Source organism: Manis javanica, chromosome 9 (genome assembly GCF_040802235.1).
Source record: "Manis javanica isolate MJ-LG chromosome 9, MJ_LKY, whole genome shotgun sequence".
NCBI lineage: Eukaryota > Metazoa > Chordata > Mammalia > Pholidota > Manidae > Manis > Manis javanica.
Window position 1 is genome coordinate 3,250,773 of NC_133164.1, and position 13,018 is coordinate 3,263,790.

The 13,018-nt window shown below is 41.1% G+C and overlaps 1 protein-coding gene across 6 annotated transcripts in view; it reads right to left on the reverse strand.

Moving 5' to 3' along the window:
* The window catches only part of MYO16 (myosin XVI), a 513,550-nt gene that overhangs the window by 137,157 nt on the left and 363,375 nt on the right, over positions 1 to 13,018 (reverse strand). For 5 of the 6 annotated variants that reach the window (XM_037024949.2, XM_073212365.1, XM_037024948.2 and 2 more), the window contains exons 24-27: positions 10,276 to 10,351; positions 5,415 to 5,590; positions 2,915 to 2,995; positions 2,437 to 2,642 (exon numbers count right to left, since the gene is read on the reverse strand). In XM_037024949.2, coding sequence (XP_036880844.2) covers positions 2,437 to 2,642; positions 2,915 to 2,995; positions 5,415 to 5,590; positions 10,276 to 10,351 — 539 coding nt within the window. The remainder of the gene's footprint in view (positions 1 to 2,436; positions 2,643 to 2,914; positions 2,996 to 5,414; positions 5,591 to 10,275; positions 10,352 to 13,018) is intronic. The other variant, XM_073212366.1, reaches the window with a different exon arrangement.

Consider the following 13,018-nt stretch of genomic DNA (forward strand, 5'->3'; position numbering starts at 1 on the left):
AAACAGGAGATCATATATATGAAAAATTGTACTTAATTTTAAAAGATCTTCATTGCACATACTATTTTAACAGCAATAAGTCTTCATAGAATATGTATGTCAAACTAGAGTTAGAAAAAACATAAAAAACAAAGGTTAAAAAGAATTTTCTAATCATCATGATATATAATACTGCGCGCACATACACAGAGAACCACTTTACCCTCTTCTCAGGGAATAGGGCAATTCAAGTAATGGCTTGTTGGAGTAATGGCCAGGAAGATTCATGCAGCTACCAGAGATTAGACTAGAGGAGCATCTAGGGAGCTTTTATTGCAAAGCTCCTTTGATTACATGAGTCTAGGACACACTAGCAAAATAAAGAAACAGAAGAAAATGTATTAAAAAAATTTATTCATACCATGAGATTAAACCTACTCATCTCCAGCGTAAGAACTCATCAACAGTGCTTCTCAAACTTCAAGTGTATGCAAATCTCTTGGGAATCTAGGCTAATTTACAGATTTTAATTCAGCAAATCAGTAAATGCCTGAGATTTTATATTCACCTCCTCTCAGTTCTTGGCTGGGAAAATGAAAGCAAAGCAAGAAAATGCATTGTCCCCAGGTGGATAGATACTGCAAAGCCGGCAGTTCTCAAAGGGCTGTCCGCGCACCAGAACATCAGCCGGGCCCGGAGCTCATTAGGAACGCTAATTCTCAGGTCTCACCTGGACCTACTGATTCTGAAGTTCTGGGGTGCTGCCATGAATCTATGTAGCAAGTGCACAGAGATTCTGATGGCGATACCATTAGAAAACTGTTGTTTTCAGCAACGCTCGGGAAGGGAGTTACTACTTCTGACCAAACTGATATTTTACCAAGTCCTGTGTCCCTCTGGGACCATGAGCTACTAGTGGATGACATCACCTTACCCCTCACCATAAGACAGACCGGGGGGTTTCAATCCCACATCCTGTTGTCATTCATAAGGTCTAGGGTACATCTGGGAAGCTGTATATGGGCAGGTTTTAAGCAAGTGGGAGGGCTGACTATTGATATACAAACTGTAAGGTGTGGGAAATGTATTCTTCCTAATAGACCAAGGATTTCTGAGGACAAGGAATGGATTTGCATGTAAGGAATAGGAAGGCGCAGACCCACAGCCCCCCTTACCCAACACCCCTGAACGGACACTAGGCAGTGAATGTGGCCCCACCAGCCTGTCCAACAAAGCGAGACCGAGTCGCATATCCAGACTTGACGCGTCCCCGGGTAATACCCGGCAGTTCTTGCCTGTAAATAGGAGGCGATGAGTCTACTGCATGATTCATTGACATCTTTTGAGTTTTTAAACACAAATATCTTGTCTCTGAAATATATATTCCACAGGTTAATCATATTCATGCACCAAATGATTTTTTATGACATGTGGTTGATTTTATCTTCTCTTCTAAAGATTTGTTATCAGTTTTTAAAAAATAGATGGCTCAAGTGAACCCATATGATTTCTATTTTCTTCCTTATATCTGTGAAATTAACCAAAAGACACAACGAACAAATGCTACTTCCTTCTTCTATAAAAACAGAGCTTATAAAAATCGAACAGAGCATTTTAGTCATAGTTTAAATATTATGGTCATTGTTCTGAACTAAGTATCTTCAACAGTGATTTAAGTTTTTGGTTTGTTTTTTATTTTAGTTTAGCAGTTTCTTCACACTAGTGGCTCCACCTGAACTTCTTGCCAAAAGTCTTAAAATCTCTTTTCTTAAATGAATGGTTTGTCAAACAGATTTTTCATTCTATAGTTGTACAGCTAGCTTTTAACCATAAATGGTAGGTTCTGTTATTACAGTATTAGTATTATTTTATATCAATATTATTTTCAAATTTCATCTTTTTAAGTAAAGGATTATCAAATTGTTTCTGGTTCTCCTTTTACTGACCAGCCTTTATTTTTGATTGCCTAAAAACAGATATTCTCATTATTTTCTCCAGTGGCTGTGTTCCAATAAAACTTTGTTTATGAAAATAGGTGGTGGGCTGGATTTAGCCCCTGAATATAAATTGCCAACGCTGATCTAAAAAATATTTTGTTCATAAATACAAAGGAGAGAATATTCATATATATCTGTTCTTCTTTAAAAAACTAACTTTCATGTAAACACTATATGTAATGGTTTTATAAATCTTTAAATAGAAGGGAATCCAAAGACTTAAGAGAACCTCCACGTGGCTCCAAGTTACCAAAGGTCAGTGACTTTATACATAAACTTTGTCAGGGCATTTCATTGTTAATCAGAGTATTTTCTTCACTCAAGATAGAAGAATGTAAACAAAAACAGCAATGCCAGAAAAAAAAAAAAAGAAAAAACACAACACAGGAGCTCCCTGCCCTGCTCAGGCAGGATGCTGTCTGCTGAACAATGGATGCGATGTTTCAAGAGCAGAATTTACCTTGACAGGAAATCCGAGAAGGAAAGGCGAACAGGGTACCCGTATCGGATGAGCTTCACCATCTCCAGGACCCCAATATATTGCAGCTGAGCAGACACGTAAGAATTATCAAAAGTATCTGGCAGCTTTGATTTATTGGGCTTGATGCAACGAATAAAGTGGGGATTGCACTTCTGAAGTTTTCCAAGGATATCCGCCAGAGATTTCTAAGGAAAAAAGTAAAACACAAGTGATTCCCCAAAGAAGACACTGACTGAAAAGGCAAAGTAGTTTTGCAATAAAATGCTTTTTCTTTAGCCCATCACTCTTATTTATTATGAATTGTGTGTCCGTGTGTGTGTGTGTGAGGTGTGTGTTTTGTGCACAGCACTTAATTATTTTCTGAAGTGGTCAAAAATGTGAAAACAAATCCGATGCAAACCCTCTGTGGTTGATAAAAACAAAATGTAAATTTTTGAAATCTGAAAACTTCACTAACCCTGAGTTGTGAGGCAATGGTGACGGGACCTCCCCGTTCCAGTCTTTGGAGAAATGCAGAAGTTCCCTTCTTTCTGAACAACTGTGATGAATACAGCAAGAAAGACAGGGTGAGCATGTGTATCCGACTGAATTCCATTTAGAATAAAAAAAATCCCTCCCATCCATGTCAATTCACTCACAGGCAGATATAGATTTGAAACAGACTATAAATCTGCCAAATGATCTTCTGTGATGACATTCTACGCTGGGGAAACGGGCAACGACAAGCACAAGGCTGTCACCATCCAGCACCTATTTTAGCTTTAGAATAAACATGGATCCTGATTTGCTTGGTGACACAATAAACTCACCCTGGTATCCTACTTATATGACTGATTATCCACATGTATCGTGAAATGTAGTTTACTCTGAGACAAAAGAATACTATTTTATGTTACAAAGATTCAATATTGTAACAGTCATAGGTTTGTCCCCTGAAGGTTAACTACAGTCAGTTTCTTTCCTACTTTTTTCTTTCCCTCCTTTTTCTTCATTTTCCTTTTACCTAGTGAAAGAGGTTAGTAAATTCCCTGCCTGAAAAAAGACCAAGGACTGTGTTTTCTTCGATAAGTAATTATACACAGCTCATAAAAGAAAAAGAATTCATATGCAGGAAAGATTAAATGATAATGGAGATAAAAGAAGTCAGCGTAAATGAAGCCAGTGGGTGAAGAAATAAAGGGCAAAAGGTAATTAATTAAATTCCATCAGGGGTTGAAAGGAACCTCAGCCACTAATGCATTTTCCCATCTCACAAAATCATACAGATTTAGGCCAATGTATCTATTGATCCAAAATCATCTATCTTGCAATAAAAAGGTCTTGATAGGAGCAAAAGTTCTGATAAAACATTCTTGTTAATATGGTGTACTGCTATCATGGCAGTAGCTCATTTCCTTCCATTAAGATGAACTGTCAAGCTGAAATGATCAATTGTAACTGACAGAGGAATGCAAAATGAAGCCATCGGTCCAAGATCAACCTGTTTGCAACACACACAAGCCGAACAGGATGCTCAGTTAAATAGTGGGCAGAGTCCTACCCTGCTGGGCAGAGGGGCGGGTCTGCAGGGACAAGGGCAGTGTGAAGGGGAGAGAGGGATGGGACACTCAAGAATGGTCACAATAAATAAACCCGTAGCCCTTGAAATTGAACACTCACTTTTCCTTTCTGCACGGAGGAACTACTGTGAATTATTTCCCTTTTGCAGTCCTTTAGGGAAAAGACTAATGGCATCTATGCCTGGTAATGTTTAATAATTAAGGTTAAAAATTACAGTGTAGACGTGTGTGGTGATTTTTTCCTCTTGATTTCCAGGATGACTGAGAAGAGGGGCCAGAGGTTCAGCCAAACCCTCAGGGGTAAAGATCTTCCCGAGGAAGGGTAACCTTGGTCTTTTTTATGTAAAAGATGCCATTTTGTAAGTAGGGAGATTGAATTCCTGTGATCACACAGGGCTGGACCAACTACATCAAAGGGTCCCTAATTTCAGGGGCTCCTGGCTACACACACACACACACACACACACACACACACACACACACACACACACACTTCTAATAGGTTATACACAATTCTGCCACTCTTCTAAAATAGACTACAATAAAATTTAATTATGCTTTTATTTTTATTGGTAAGCTTAAGTGCAAAACAAGTGCATTTCCAAGATTGATTGTCCGGGGCACCTTCCCAACCATTTTTTTCATCTTTTATGGTTTTAGTACGGGCAAGCAAAACAAATGGGCTGCAAATCAGGAACTGAGTTCTTAAACTTCAAACATTTCATACCTGTTTTCTATCAGTCTGAGACAACTCTTTACTGAATGTTTTATTTTGGTTTACATATATTCAGAACCTTTAGGTTGTAAGTACAACCACACTTGTGTGGGACAAATACACACTAGTCTAATAGTGTGTATTTAGTAGACTAAAAAATTAGTCTAATAGTAAAATAAGTGAAAATGTACCAGACACACAGGGAAAACATGCTAGTACCTGAAAAATATACCACGTCTGTAAGAGAAACTACAGTTTATTGTTTAGAGAGCTGATGTCCGTGAAGTGATTAATGCCGACAGGGTGAGGTGCCTAAGTTCATTCCCTCGAAGCCACTGTCCCTGAAGTTGCCTCTCATTCATCAGAAAGACAGGCACAGAGATGAGACGTGAACAGGATATTGCACAGACAACCAATAAAATTTCTAATACTGTATTTGCTATTGAATTTTCATTTTCCTGTACTTTCCTAGAATTCCCTCTCTCTGGTTATCTTCCAGGTAGTCATGCTTTTTGTTAGATTTTTTAATTAAAATATTAATTTATTTCCATTTGTATCCAGAATTATGCTTGTATTTTTTTTAAAAGAAGCAGATGTGCTAAGCAAAACTTCAAACAACCTACTACTAAGGACAGTAACTACACAGGAACACTTCCCCAGGCAAGAATGACAAAAACTCCTACCTTACTAAGTTCTAGATAATTCCTGTTTTCTCCAATTATTGAAGAAGCTGTCATTTTCTTACTGAGCAGGGCAGGTTTATGTCCTCTGAATTTAGAAGAACGATAGGGAGATACCAGGGAGCCCGTCTGTGACAGTTTCGACTGGAACAAATGATTGATCACGACATTTTCACTAGCTGGGAAGTAAATACATGAATAGTGTAAGTGGCATTAAAATCGTTATTTACCTGAGCATTAAACTTAGTCCTCATCCAAGTGCTTTAACCACAAAGACAGTCTAAGTGGGACACATGACCGAGGATCGACATTTCCCTTCTGGTCTATTGCACCTTCCGCGCTATCATACGATCACATCACCCGATGAACTCTGACAAGCCCCTGCCCTCGGCCAGGAACCTGCCCAGGTCCTCTGTCCTCCACCTGAGCCTTGGCCCTTCGCTCTTTTGTTGAGGGGCAGCCGCTAACCTCCTACTGGCCAGAACTGAGTCTTCCCTGCTCAGAACTAGGGGGCTTTGGTGCACTGAAGTCATGTGGACTTCCGGTTTCTGTCAGCAAGTCCCCATCCCAGGACAGTAACTAGAGGGACACTTCCCCAGGGTCACACCTGTCTGAGAGTGGTCCGTCAATACCACTGTGTGAGACCCTGCCTCACACAAGTGTATCAGTGGTTAAGAGAAAGAAGTGCCTCTTTTTCTGATCTGGTTAAGCTACAGAGATAAGAAAGCTAGCTGGCATATTTTAGATGTTAGGTTATACAAATTCTAACAATTCTGGGCCCATATTCCTTGACACCTCAGATAGAAATTGGAGCATGGATGAACAGATTTTTGGTTACAAATTTGCAAAACATGGTGAAAAGTGTCATCTGGTGGTCAAGGAGCTAGCAGGCACCTGTATCTGCGTGTGGACAGTTTTTAAGCCTTAGTTTTCTTTCTATAAAATGTCCAGGCCAGTGCTACTTTGGATTCCTGTAAGATTAAAATGCGAAGTAATGTGCATACATCATTTAGGATCAGACAGTTGGCGATATTTAGTAGCAAAGCAGTTGACATTCTATCTTTTCTATACCCAGATTATTTTGCTCACCCAAGCTGCTGTGTTTATTAGCGATGCATAGAAAGAAACGTCACTACATTCAGAAAAAGTCATGGATCTGGGGAGAAGGATCAGAAGAGGGAGATACAATTTTGGAATGCAGAAAGACAAAAGGGAGTCCTTTGGTGTTGGACTGAAATCAGAGATAAATTCATGATTTTAAAAAGATAGCTACATATCTATATGTCACCTATATCCGTATCTTAAATTTCCCAGTTCCACAAGAGCCCAAGAGCAATCTGCATCCTGGTGGACATGAACTCTCCAAGCCCCCAGGCCTCAGTGTCCCCTCGTGTCAGTCTCCTGCCAAACGAGCCAGCGCTGCATGGACACGCGGCCAGTTCCAGCTGGGAGGCAAGGCAGATGGCCTGGGACATTTCGAGATATAAGGAAGTGCTGAGAGGGGCCACGGGAATCTGTCCAAAGGACGTGCAAGCTAGCCTGAGGGGCTCACTGGCCATGTCAGGGGTGATTTTAGTATAGAAATAATAACAGTCATGCGTTATGATCCACTGACTAAAATACTGATCCACAAGTTCATACTGATAATTAATTAATGGGAAAGGGGAGCTCTGATGGCAGAGTGTCACTGTTGATAGAGAAACAGGGTAAAACTCACAATTCTGAAACTATGACAGAAATCCTTGACTTAGACCAGAATCACTCAAATATGCAAACTGACAGGTGAAGTTTGCTGGGGACAGAACGTTTACATTGTCTCCAAGTACTTCCTTACAATTACTTATCACCACAAAGAAAAAACGACTTCCAATGAGGGAACCTGGGAGGAGGCCGCGTAACAAAGTGACCAAGGTCGCGGTCTCCTCGGGGTTTCCCGTGTCTCTGAGCAGGAGCGGGGAGGGCCTTCCCTCACCTCGGTGGGGTTCTGGCTGCGGCCGTGGGCCCCGATGCCCAGGTCAGCAGACGTCAGATAAGCCCAGATTGAGGGACGTCCTGAAAATCGCTGGCTTTTAGTTTTTTAATATATCAATGTCATGAAAGAAAAAGAACAGAAGAGGAAATGTGCCAGATTAAAGAACTAAAGAGAAATAGCAAGTAAGTGTAGCAAATGACCCTGGCACCTGGGTAAAACCGCCATGGAAAACATCAGCGGGGTAAGTGGTAAAATTTCACAGGAACTTTGGATCAGACGTTGCTAGTATATCAGTGTTAAATATTCTGATAATTTACTGATGTCAGGTAAGGTAACGTCATTTTCTTTGGATCTTTACCACAGTTTTTAAGCATAAAGATGCATGGGACTTATTCTTAAATGGTTCAGAAAACATACGTGCACATGCACACACACAAAGGTATATACACACACACACACACACACACACAGAGGAAAGGAAGAGGGGAGAGGGGGGGAGGGAGTGGGGAGAGAAAAACATCTGCTGGATGGGTGTCATCCTGACCCCAGAGGCCACCCTCAGGCACTGGGCCACTAGCATCGGACCCTGACCGCAGCTGAGCAGGTGGGAGGTGAGAGCTGCTTCCTTGACGTAAAAGAGATTTTCTGCTGACTTCTGCCTCTGAGAACCTGATAGAGGACCCCCTGGTGAGAGAAAGCCTTAGCCTTCTTTCCCTGTTGCAAGGAGTCGCTTCTTGCAGGCTGTTCTCTTCGTGTCACCCTACATGGAAATGGGAAGCATCCCTTGTGGTAAACTTTGCATGGAATGTCTTTCTGCCAGAAAAATGGGAGAAGCTAACTTAGGTGTGCACAGCTCATAAGCAGAAATGCCAAGATTGAATAGTTATCACCATTATTGGGTCAATCTGAAATTTTCTGTTCCTCTAAGCAGACTTGATAGTCTGGATATGGACTCTTCTTGCCTCTTTTTGAGTCAAGTAGATTTTATTTTGAACCTCAGGCATAGCTGAGAGCGTTTGCTGCATGTCTGCATGACCTACGCCTCCAAGCTACCTGTCCCCCTAAGTCGGGTGTCTCAGACACAGCTGTGTGAGTGTCCCTCAGTGGACCCTGCCACCTTCCTCATCCAGGAGCTTTCTGATGACACGAGGACTGAATTAGATACTGTAAGCAAGGTACTTAGCAAGGTACCTGAAAATAGAATATTATTATTATCTACAAAGTGTACTTACTTTTAGTAACTATTTACAGCATCAAAACATTCCACAGATTCACAGAATATCATCACAACCATGCAGCTTCTGCTTGTATGGTAGAAGGGGGGGCAGCTATGGTTTACGAGCCGAACCTCACCCACTGCCTGTTTACCTGTTTTTGTAAATAAAGTTTTAGTGGGACACAGCCACACCTGTTTGTGTTGTCTACAGCTGCTTTCTCTTTGTCAACAGCAGGACTGAGAGGTTACAACAGACCTGATGGCTCATAAAGCCTAAGGTTATTTATTCTCTGGCCCTCCTGAATAAACATATAAAGAGACATTGAAAATTCTGTCCTCTTGCTCAGGTGTACTGATTGCCTAAATATTTAGAATAAAACAAGAGTCACTTGTCTGTCTTGGAACTTGTTAGCAAGTCTACACAAAAGAATGACTTTAAAATGTAGGGACTCTCTGGAAATTAGTAGAATCTCAGTATCAGCAGCCATCATATGCTCATTCTAAATATATATTCTATCACCATGAAATACAAGAGTAAAGAATAAGGCATTGCACCAGCTTCAAAAACATGTTATATATTTGATCGTCGTAACATATATGGCTTCAATGGAAGTACATTGCAAATTAAAATTCAAATAACTGACAACTCGAAGGAAGATACTTCCAATGATCATCAATAGGATTATTTATTCCAATTCCTTGTTTTTACGTGATATTATTCCAAGCCCATGATTTTATCATTAGTCTCAGCCCTTAAGAAGACTCGCTAACCATGAGTCCTGACAGGCAAGCAGAGTGATTCCCCATGAGAAACAATACACGGCAACTGCTGCTTGATTCAAGGCCCACACGCTCCTCAGACCAGAAACGATGCGATGTCTTATTTCCAGCTCCAAGGCAGCCAGCTAGTCCATGAAAGGCTGTCCCGTGCCTTTCCTCCCAGGAAAGATAAACGGCTCATTCTCATTTAGAACAACTTAGAGCACAAAGGATGATACATTCTAATCCACTGAAAAGGTTACTAGGAAAATGAGAGTCACTGAAGAATGCCACCAAAAAAATAATTACTAGAGAAATATATAAAGACATATATATATCTATAATTACACTGTATATTAGTATATAGTTTTATATATAGTATAAAATTATAAATGTGTGTATACAAAGTACTAAGATTCACTAAGATAAGGAGCCTGTAAATTTATACTGATATATACATATATGCATGTATGTGTATATATGTAAATTTATGTTCCCTCTACTTTGCAAGCATGGATCCTTGTAACTGAAAGCATATAAGAATAAAATACCACCCGTAGGTGTGCTCCACAGTAATCTTAAGTGATGAAATTCACCCTGCTGAGGCCTAAATAACTTTGGAAGCTTTATTCATCTTCATTACTCTTCACAAAAGAACCCTTTTATATTCATATCACTAGAGTGGTAAAGGTGTTTTATATTTCTATCTGCTAAAAGCTTAGTTAAATTATGGTTTCTAGTAGACTCCAAATTAAATTGTAACCAATGTATAGTGTTGCAAGATCCATTCCTTATTATTCTGGGTTGCAAAAGACATTTTCATTATCCTTTAGCTGGTGGCATATTTTATAAGAAAACGTTCAGAGACAGAGAAATAAGGAATGTGTGGCATTTCAACTATAGGGGGATAAACTTACTTTTCATTACAAATAGAAGATTCTGTGAAAGGGAGTCTTTATTTTTTTCAGTAGCACCAGCAGTTTCATACATTACCTATAATGACAGAAAATAGCATAATTACTAATGATTAAGCATGACCACAAAAATAATTTCTTTCAAAGAAATACTTGACTCCACGGAAGTCTTACATTATTCATTAGACCAGCGTCTTCAGGTCACAGAGTTCACATTACATGCAAGTTCAAAGTGGTCATCTGCGCGCTCCCACTCTGCACACGGAGCAAGGGGCACCTTTCCTGTCCTCTTTGCCAAGCTCCTCTGATGGTGAGTTTAAGGGACACTGGGATGACTCACATTCATGGAGCCCCCCCTTTAGTTTTACGGACCGTGATCTGCTCAGAGAGCCCACTGAACCAGGTAGAGTGACTCCTTGACACCTTGGGAAGCAGGTGTGCTCTGTTGGAGACGTTCAATGGTTTCTGTGGAGAGAGGATCTTTTTGGATCCTTTAAGCAGTTAATCTGAAGACTTTAAAAATGAAGAAAATGTGAAATGATTAATCCTGGATTATTCGAAGAGCAACTGCTTCACCCCAGCTGACTTACAAATGCATCTAAATGGCTTTATTGTCTGGTTTCACTGGTGCTCCCATCTGGCCTGGGAGACTTGATGTCTGCAGAGAAACCTGGCTCATTGTCCCCGCTGTCCCAGCTAAGTGTGAACTCCCAACATGGCCCTGAGAAATGGGATCAGCCATAAAATTTAGCACTGTCAGCTTGTGATCGCCTCTGCTGCGTGTGGAAACATTCTGGGGACAGCACTGTGGCTGCGTGTCATAGGCTGTCCTCTGCCCTGGGTGGACCAGGTCTGGGCCAGGGGAAGGAGCTGACCAGGGGTGCCTCCTCATGCTGCATCACCCAAGAGGGGCATTAGACCAGTAAAGGTGAGAATCACCCTACTCCTTTGGGAAATTTAACTAGACAGTCCAGAGGGGACTTCTCATTGGCAGCACAAGGGGGCTACACAAAGAATCTGTTTGAAAGAGGCTGTGTGGCTAGCGAGAGGAATCCAGAAAAAGGCCACATGGTTCCAGTGGCCTCACTTCCTAAAGGGCTTTCAAATTTGAGTCCGTGCGTCTGTCACCCTTACAAAAACGCTTCACTGAGTTTTAACTCTTCGCTGCTCCAAGGGCCGAAATGATGCAGAGGCCCCAAGACATCCTCTAAATCCCCAGATTTTCCATTATGAATTTGGATCAGAAGACTGGGGGAGCTAGGAGGCAAAGCCAGAAACACTAAACAATTCTCAGACATTCCTCAATCATCACCTAATTATATGGCTTGCTAGAACGTGGCTTACCAATATTAAAATGTGAGCTATAAAATATGTTACATATTACACATTGCTGAATATGAACTATTTTATAGAGTCTAAGGCAGTGGTCATCAACCAGGGCTGATGGTGACCCCAGAGGATGCTCACGGTGCCTGGAGACCCTTGTGTGTGTCACACCTGAGGAGGTGAGTGCACAGGAATGCCACTGAGCATCGTGCAGTGCAGAGGGCAGCTCCACGGAGGAGAACTACAAGGCCCGAATGTCCGTAGTGCCGCAGCTGAGAAACCTTGATCAGAAGGTTTGGTTTCCCTATGCCTTCCCATATGAAGGAGACCCCAGGAGGCAAGCCAGAGCCCGTACTTCTAAGGATCCACGTGGGTGTCAGCAAGTCACTTACTGTCCCAGCGCTATCCTACAGAGTGGGGTCCTCCTCCGATGGCCCAGTCTGCAGTGCCCCCTATTCTTTTCACGGAAATCTGATGACTGAATTAAACGTGGGCATGAGCGCACTCACATGCACACACACACACACACCCCTGCACTTCCTTATTTTCTGTTTATTTTAAGATTATGCTGTTGAGTCTTTCATTATCCAGAGATCATGTACTTTGGGAAGTCCTCATGAATGACACCTGATAATACTTGGATATTTAGGGAAAAAACTACAAGTCTCCACTAAAACAACAGTTTAAAACTCCCCAGCTGGAGGCTCTGACTGGCTCAGTTATTTAGGAAAACATAATTAGCCCACATATACAAGGGCAGGCACTCAGTAGGGGCAGTTTGATGCTTGTGGGAAACAGAACTCAGCAAAAGTTTAATTTTGTATAAAATTAATGAACCTCTAAGGATGGAATTTTAGTTACTGATGTGATAGTGAGCAGCTACTTTAACTCTCTAAGTCTCCCTTCATGTGTTAACTGATGTTCTGCAAGGACGCTACAAATCTGGGAGCTTCTGACCCCCTTATAAGAGATGGATGACCACAATATTGACAGGATTTGAGTTGACAGCTCAAGCATTAGATTCCATCTGAAATAGCTTAGTTATTTTATCAAAATTAATACAACAACGCAAATAACTGAGAAGGTGTTATATAAAATTGGCATTAGTAGAGTGTTAACACAGTTACAAATAATGTTTCTTTTTTTCTTCTTGTCCCATATCTGGAATCAAGTGTTTCTTCAAGGAGCCTTTTGCATATTTTTGGGGAAAACTGAAATCAGAGCCTACCATCTGGACCCAGAGCTGCACACCAGCACGTGACTATTGGGCTAGTCCGTCTCTCTAGGAGTTCCAGTGCACAGAGCTGAGAAATGCACACACACAACTTTCATAGACATACACACAAAACTCACAGATATGCCCACACATACGCGAGGTATGTTTTTCTTTTTTTCACTTTAAAGATAAAATATAACCTGA